The 9,043-nt window shown below is 39.1% G+C and overlaps 1 protein-coding gene across 1 annotated transcript; it reads left to right on the top strand.

Annotated features, from left to right (window-relative positions):
- Positions 1–926: 926 nt before the first annotated feature.
- On the top strand, positions 927–8,750 carry LOC104390384 (Golgi resident protein GCP60-like; the record flags this gene model as incomplete). Its single annotated transcript, XM_009999497.1, has 2 exons — positions 927–1,088; positions 8,598–8,750. Coding segments are annotated over exons 1-2 (315 nt in total), but the record flags the coding sequence as incomplete, so codon positions are not given.
- Between the last annotated feature and the right edge of the window lie 293 nt (positions 8,751–9,043).

Genomic DNA, 9,043 nt, shown 5'->3' with positions numbered 1-9,043 from the left:
GCCATTCAGCAAGACCTAGACAGGCTGGAGAGTTGGGCATGGAGAAATGCAATGAAATTCAACAGGAGCAAGTGTAGGACAAGAGGCAATGGGTGCAAACTGGAACATAGGAGGTTCCACGTAAACATCAGGAAAAAACTTCTTTACTGTGAGAGTGACAGAGCACTGGAACAGGCTTCCCAGAGAGGTTGTGGAGTCTTGTTCACTGGAGACAATCAAAACCTGGCTGGACAAAACCTGGCTGGACACGTTCCTGTGTGATGTACTCTAGGTGATTCTGCTCTGGTAAGGCAGTTGGACTAGATGATCTCTCTCTCTTTTTTTTTTTTTTTCTCTGAACAAATGGTATGTGGGGATTACACTTTTGGTTTTGGCATCCTGCTCTGGGAGAAAGATGCTAAAGATAAATTGCCTAGAATTTGACAAAATTATTTCTTATGAGTCAATATCTTTAGATTCCTTAGAGAATAATTTATATTGGATCAACAATCAAATAACTGTTAATTGCATAACACTCTAAAATTTCTAAATTTTGACGCATTCATTTTATGTATCAGCAAAATATTCTCTTAAAAATATACTTTTAGATATTGTTTAAACACATTTTTTGTCTTGTGCTGGTTCGGTTTGGAGTGTTTTTTGGTAGCAGGGGAAGGGGCCCAGGGGTGGGAAGGTCAGAAGCTGAGAAGCACCCCCTGCTCCAGTACCAGCCAAGGAGCCATTAGAGGGACAATAGATGCACCTCTGCGATTAACATACGAAAGAACTGATATAACACCTGAGCAGAGGAGCACTTAAAAACAAAAGAAGAGCTGTGCTTTGGAAACAAAGAGGTGCTGGTGGTTGGTGAGGAAGGAGGGGAAGAAGGTGCCCTAGCATAAGCATTCCGGCAGCCATGGCGAGATGGCAGCTCTCCCCCTGCACTCATGGAAGGACGAGATGGAACATTCACAGGAGGGGTGAACTTGGCCAGTGCACTTGGATTTTGTGACCAGTGGACTCTGATTTGCTGCCAGTGGACTGTGATTATGCAGCTTCGGAAGACCCCAGCACCAGGGGAGTTTGTTCCCGACACAGCCCTTGAGTCTGTGAGAAGCTTACACTGGAGCTGCTTGCTCCAGACCTCGTGGGAAGGACTCATGAAGGAGAGGTTTGTGGAGGACTGTCTCCCATGGGAGGGACTCCATAGGGAAGCAGGGAAGGACTGTAAGGAATCCTTCTTCCTAAGGAGGATGACGCAGCAAGAACCACCAGCCTGTGAACTGACTCTAAACCCCATTCCCTGTTCCCCTGTGCTGCTGGGGGGAAGGAGAGAGAGAAACCGGGAACAAAGTGATTTGGGCCCAGGGAGAAGGGGGGAGGAGTGGGGTAACATCTGCAAGCCCTGCTCTTTGTGTTGTCTGTGTCCTGTGTGTGTTTGATTAGTGTGAAATTAAATTATTATTTTTTTTCCCCAAGTTGAGTCTGTTTTGCCCGAGACCTTAAACGGTGAAGAACCCTCCTTGTCCTTTGGCTCAACCCATGAGCTTTGTCCTCCTCATCCCAGTGTGTGTGAAAGGGGGGGTGTTGAGTGAGCAGCCATGATGCTGTACCTTTGTTTTCATGTTGGGCCGAAACCACAACATGTCTTAAATTACAGAAATTTATACTAACATTAGCTAAATATTATTTTACTGTTCTTATTTTTCATATAACTATAGACAGCTGAGAAACTGAGAATACTGCCTTGTTTCATCTGTTTATGGATTAAAAGCATTAAGATATATGCTATACATACTTTTTTCCTTCCTATGCAACTTCTGTAATCACTGCGTTGCATTCTTGCTATAGCTAGACTGAAATACTGTGTCTTTCATTGATTATCTGGTTTGCAAATTTCAGAAATTAATAGTTTCAGTGTTCTAAGGGAGAAGCAAGACTGTATGCAGTTTCCACTTAAATGAATATTTTTTCTTTAGGGACAGTAAAGCAATTCTGAAGCAGCCTTCTTTCTTATCAGGAACTGATTACCTAACAATGATTTTTTTTCTGAGATTCTCTGGGCACAGCAGTTACACAGCGGCCAATCTAATAATTCAGAAATGGAGAAAAGTCAAATCAATCATATATATTATATTTTAGACTTCACACAGTAAAAGAAAATCCATTTACTTGACAAAATTGAGCCAGCATAAATTCTTTAGCCCTTCATATTGTTGAATTAGAAAACTCCCCCTTGGTCTTGATAAAACTAATTTTGAGACAAACAGTAGCAATTAAAAGGTTACATGACTTATTGCATAACTTTAAAGGTAATAATATACTTATAGAAATTGTTATGTTGATACCAAAAAAAGAAAATTAAAAAGGAATATACTAAGAATTATTTTTATGCATTTTATTAATTCAAAAGAGCTTTAATTTTATCATATTTTTATTCCATTCAATTTATATTTGTCATTTAGAAGTAATTTTTTTGTTCCCACTATAGAGTCTGCCTGGAGAGATGCTACTACATCTCTCCATGTTTATTCTAGAGTCCACATTTATCAGACAAATGTAGAACGATAAAATCACAAATGGTTTGAAAGACACTTTTAAAGGTCATCTAGTTAAACCCCCCCTGCAATGAGTAGAGACAAATTCCACTAGATTAAGTTGCTCAGATCCCTCTGCAACCTACCCTTGAATGATGTCTCCAGGAGTGGGGCAGCTACTGTCTCTCTGGGCAATATGTCCCAGTGTTTCACTACCCTAATCATAAAGGATTTATTCCGTATATCTAGTCTAAATCTACCCTCTTTTAGTTTAAAACCATTACTCTTTGTCCTGTCACTGTGGGCCCTGGTAAAAAGTCTGTCCTCATGTTTCTTATAAACATCCTTTATGTATTGAAAGACTGCAAAAATAATGTCTCCCTGGATCTTTCTCTTCTCCAGGCTGAAGAACTGCAACCCTCTCAGTCATTCTTCATGGAAGAGGTGTTCCATTCCTCTGACTGTCTTCATGCCTCTCCTCTGGACTCAGTCCCACAGATCCATGTCTTTGCTGTGCTAAGGACTCCCAAGCTGAACACTAGTCCAGGTGGAGTCTTACCAGAGGGGACTAAAGAGACAGAATCACCTCCCTCAAGTGCTGCCTACGCTTCTTTTAATGCAGACCAGGATATCACAGAATCACAGAATCACGGAATCACCAAGGCTGGACAAGATCATCAAGTCCAGCCTATGACCAACACCACCACATTGGCTAGACCATGGCAGTAAGTGCCACTTCCAGCCTTTCCTTAACACATCCAGGGATGGTAACTCCACTACCCTGGGAAGTCCATTCCAATGTCTAATCACCATCTTCATGAGGAAGTACTTCCTAATATAAAACTTAAACGTCCCCTGGAGCAGCCTGAGGCCATGCCCTCCGGTTGTTGGTAGTAGCCTGGAAAAAGAGCCCAGCCCCCACCTGACTGCAATCTCCCTTCAGGTAGTTGAAGAGAGTGGTAAGTTCCCGCCTGAGTCTCCTCTTCTCCACGCTAAACAATCACTGCTCCTTCAGCCTATACCTATAAGATTTTCCCTCTAGTCCTTTCACCAGTCTCATTGCTCTCCTCTGGACTTGCTCCAACACCTCAATATCCTTCTTGAAGTGAGGGGCCCAGAACTGTATAGATGAGGCCTCACCAGTGCTGTGTACAGGGGGAGAATTACATCCCTGCTCCTACTGGCTACACTATTCCTGATACAAGCCAGGATGCCATTGCCCTTCCAGGCCACCTGGGCACACTGCTGGCTCATGTTCAACCGGTTGTCAACCAGTGCTCCCAGTTCCCTCTCTGCTGGGCCACTCTCCAGCCACTCTTCTTTCCCCAGACAGTAGTGTTGCCTGGGGTTATTGTAACCAAAGTGGAGGACCTTAACAGCTAATAAAGGGCAAGCATCGCTCCCAATTTCAAGAGAAATTCTGTAGGTCAGATCCTACAACTTCACCTTAGTCTTTGGGAACATTAAAATGTCACACCCATCAACAAATAGGACCAAAAAGAGGATCCAGAAAACTACAAACCCATTAGCCTTACTGCAGTCCTTGGTAAAGTAACAGAACAAGTCCTCTTAGAAACTATTACGAACAAATGAAGCAAGTGACTGGGAAAAGCCAGCATAAAAATGTCAAAGGCAAATCATGCCTGACTAATCAGATCACCTGCAGCAAAGTAACGCTTTCTATCCACTTGGGGAGAGCAGTGGATTTTTTTTACATGGGCTTCAACAAAGCATTCCACACTATTTTCCACCTTACTTTCTGCTAGGCAAACGTAAGATATAGGTAGTCACAGAATGACAAAATTGTTAAGAGTTGTAAGGGACCTCTAGAGATCATCTGGTCCAACTCCCCCACTGAAGCAGACCACCTAGAGCACATTACCCAGGAATACATCCAGATGGGTTTTGAATATCTCCAGAGATGGAGACTCCACAACCTCCCTGGGCATGCTGTTCCAGTGCCTTGTCACTCTCATTGTAAAGAATCCTTGCACCCACCCTTTAGATACTTGTATACATTGATAAGGTCTCCCCTCAGCCTTCTCATCTCCAGGTTAAAGAGTCCCAGCTCTTTCAGCCTATCATCATAAGGGAGATGCTCCAATGCCCCTATCATCTGTGTCACTCTATAATGTCATGTAGTCTCCCTTTCCCACAAAAAGTTGGACCAGATGATATTTCAGCATATGCTGTTCTGTGACTATGGAGCAAATCTTCATGGAAGATGCTTCCAGACACAGGGGGGGGAAAATAAAATAAATAAAAATAATAAATAAAAAAAATAAAAATAAAAAAAAAAAGTGATTTGCTATGGCCAGGGGAATTACTAATGACAACTCATGATTCCCCGGTGTGATGGTATGCTGTGAGAAAATAACTGGCCTTCTGGGACAGGAAAGCCAATTGGCTCTCATTTACCTTGACCTTGACAAGAGTTTTTTTACACTCTGCCACCACCGTTCTTATAGCCAAAGTGGTGAAGTACAAACCTGAAAGCTGAAAAGTGGAGTATTCCATACCACATGGTTCTGTGCTTAGCAATAGAAATTCAAGGAAAGGAGAAAGAAACAGGGACATTAGTGATTATGAGTTTTGTCTTCCCAAGAAACTGTTACACATGCTGATGTCATGTTTTCAAGAAGTTGTTAAACATCTGTCAATGGGAAGCACTGAATAAATATGTTGTGGTTTTATGTTTATGCATGCATCTTTTGCTTCATCTATTAATCTGCTGTTATCTAACCTATGAGTCTTTCCAATTTCTTTCAGTTTTCTCCTTGTCCCCTATGGGGAGGGGTGTGAGCAAGCAGCAGTGTGGGTGTATGGCTGTTGGTTAGGGTCAACACAAGGCCCACTTTTTGACACTCAGTGTTGGGCTCAAAGGGCTCCAAATAATTATAATCTTGACTGTAATGTGCTAAATTGCATTTATACTTACAGTTGCTCAGATTTTAATTGACAAGGTCCTGGGTTAGCCACAGCTTGCTTACTTTGGTGTGTATGTGTTCAGGGTTTGTTAGCGGCAGCTTTCAAGAGTACAAAACCAAGTTTATTAGTGCCATTTGAAATGTTCCATTATATTCTAGGTGGCTTCAAGCTGCCAGTTCAGACAGGTGTAGATTTCTTTTAAATCCTATGTCTAATTTTTCAGACCCTATATGTATTTCAGCTATCATATGGTATCTCAAATGGCCTAAGACAGCTTCATGAGGGAAGATGAAGGTATAAAGCCTGAATTTAATTCATATTTATTACACATTTTATTAAAATTGTCAATTTTTTTTTTTTTTTTTTTTTTCTCATGAAACTAATATTAAAATATCACAAGTCATGGTTTTGTATTTCAATTAAATACCATGTCCTGGATTCACTTCATCTAACTTCAGCTAGCTAAAAGTTAAGTGCTCAGGATGAACAAATCATCTAAGCTCTCTTTATGATCCATGAAAAGAAATAGGCATTTCCAGAGGCAGTTCATCTCCTTTTAAGATTAATATCATACACATAAGTGAATTGCTCTATGGAGGAGACTATTTCTGTTCACAAATGTTACAAAAATTCTAACAGACTACTTGCACTGGAAATCTTGTTTCTACATGCCAGAAGACAAGCAAGATGAATTACCACACATCTTCCACTTAACTGCTTAACCTCCTTTTTCTTTAGTTTGCCATTGGTAATATAGGCATACTTTGATTGATTTGCCTGTTACAGATCTTGAGGTGATTTGAAATTTGCATAAAGGAAAATGTTTGTGTTTTGGAAGGGGGGGTTTGGTGTGGATTGTTTTTTTCTTTCCTAAAGTTAGGAAAACATTTTTTTTAAAAACATGATTATTTTACTTTTTAAAAAGCAACCAAACAACAAACCCTCCGTGCCACCAACAAACCAACATGGCTAGCGTTGTCCAGAGAGGACAATATATTTTGCAATATATGTACAATCATTAGAAGCCCTCGTATCTAGTTGGTAGATAAAATACATGGTAGGAGTATTTCCAGTATTTAAAGAACGCGGTAACATACAAAAAACTTGATTAAATAGATCACACCTGAAATACTCATAACAAATATGTATAAAAACAAAATAAAAACAAGAAAAAAGGCAGAAAAGATGGAGGGGGTTTTTGCAACCTGTATATGGTTGTCTGCTTTCTGTCTATAACAATATTACATTTTGATGTCTGTAGTTTATATCAATAAACAGTGGTGGAAAAAGCAAGAGATGTTGAACAATCCATTCATGTCCTGAAATGAGTGACGTAGATACTAGTAAGATATAATTCAGAGATGTACTAGCCAATTATTATTTGTGGGTTTGTTGGTCCCAGTGAAGCCTTATGGAACCAGCAGTAATGGAAATGGCCTCCTGAGAATGTCTATAATTTTACACTGGAGTCTTATTGTTGATGACATTGTAATGAGTTAGTCTAATTGTTATGCCTACAAGAAAATCTAAAAAAGTCCTAATTTCACTGCCAATTATTTGCATAAAAGTTCTTAAACTTTAATAGGCTGGCTGCTACTTCAATAAAAGATTTTTCCTCGTTTTTGAACGTATGGTAGTTTAATATTTAAATACTCTGCTTTATAATTTGTTCATGTACTTTATCAAACCTTTACTTTTCAAATGTAATGTTTATGTTGCACACATACTAAAGAACCATCTTTGCTGATTTTTAATTCAATAGGACAATTTGTAATCAGACTTACATTCATACAAGTATTCATACATTAATTCAAACAAAAGTGAGATTATTTTCCATACTTTGTTTTAATTGGAAAAAGAATTTAACCTCTCATCTTTTAAATGCACAGTACCTCTTGGGAGGGAGAAGGAAGCTACTGTGACTGGAATGGTTTAGGCTTGATGTGGTTAATAACACTTTCTGTTTAGCTCAATCAATTTTATGTTAAACTCTGTCAATAGTTCAACTGATGCAAGCAACTTTATTTCTTGCAGTACTTTAAGAAGCCTGTTCTCTCTAGTGGTTTCACATGCTTTCCCTCACAAAAAATAAGAGTGTTAGCAGTTTAAAGTGATGTGAATTCGAGCAATCAGAAAAATATATTGGATGATGTGGATGCCGTTATGGAGAGTCAGTGAAGGATGAGGGTAATGAATCAATCTGATAGATTGTGACTGTCCCTTAAGAAGACAAGGTAAAGAAGTAAATCCAAATTGGTTAGGGAATGTTCACAGTACCAAATAATATTACATTGAGGCTGCCCCTGTACACTATTCTATAGAACTGATCTTACAGGCAGAATATCATCAGGAAAAACACAGTTAAAAATATAGATTAAAATGAAACATAAAAACACTTAAACAAACTAGAAAAAAACCCCATCCACAACTCTAAAAATAATTACCTCATGATAGCAGGGAACAGCAGCACACATCTTTCACTTGCATGAGTTTCATGTATATCCAAGTCATAAATCAATCCAGGAAAATTCAGATGTAGTTGAAGATGGCTAGGAAAAGAAGTCTGTGCTAAAGCTTTTGAATCACATTTGTAAGAAGGCTATAAAATGTGAGACACCCTGAATGTTGTAGCTAAGTAAGTGTCACTGACGAGATGGAAAACGGAATGTCCTCCAATGCACCCAAGTATAAGATATGACGCTTGGGTTAATCAGAGGAAGAAAAATGGAACTCCTAAGGGTCCAGGACTCTACAGAGTTAGACAATGTTTCCTAACTTAAAGAAGATTATATATTTTTATCCTCTTTTCTGGTCTAGGCTGTGCATTATTCTGACATCATTCATTCTCTTTACATCTTCCTTGCCTCCAATTCACTTTGAAGGAATTTAAATGAAGAATAATTGGGGGTTTTTTTGCACATTGGAAAATGTTATTATAAGGCTCAAATCACTGATAATCATTAACCATTGTAAGGTATAAGAAGCTTCTTTCTCTTCAGTATCTGTTTTGACTGCTACAGTTTGTAACAGCAATGGGGCTTGAATAAAATTCAGGAGCTCTTCCTTAGAAATACATAACATTATTTCACATCCCTGTCCAGTAAATATTGAAATTAACTATATTAAGTTATCCAAATGCACAATTAATACAAGGAAAGAAAAAGAGAAAAACGAGAGAGAGAAAAACGAGAGAGAGAAAAACGAGAGAGAGAAAAACGAGAGAGAGAAAAACGAGAGAGAGAAAAACGAGAGAGAGAAAAACGAGAGAGAGAAAAACGAAGAATAATGAAAGGAGAAGGAGAGAGAAGGGAAGGGAAGGGAAGGGAAGAGAAGAGTAGAGAAGAGTAGAGTAGAGAAGAGTAGAGAAGAGAAGAGTAGAGAAGAGAAGAGTAGAGAAGAGAAGAGTAGAGAAGAGAAGAGTAGAGAAGAGTAGAGAAGAGAAGAGAAGGATGATAGACTTGATTTAGTTGCCTAAACCTAAGAACGTAAGAACTTAGTGCTGTTTACATGTCACAGGTGTTCAGAGAAGAGAAGAGTAGAGAAGAGAAGAGTAGAGAAGAGAAGAGTAGAGAAGAGAAGAGTAGAGAAGAGAAGAGTAG

This window comes from Chaetura pelagica, unplaced genomic scaffold, assembly GCF_000747805.2.
Source record: "Chaetura pelagica isolate M959 unplaced genomic scaffold, ChaPel_1.0 scaffold162, whole genome shotgun sequence".
NCBI classification, from domain to species: domain Eukaryota; kingdom Metazoa; phylum Chordata; class Aves; order Apodiformes; family Apodidae; genus Chaetura; species Chaetura pelagica.
The sequence above is the reverse complement of the archived record's forward strand: the minus strand, read 5'-3'. Positions and strand labels throughout refer to the sequence as shown.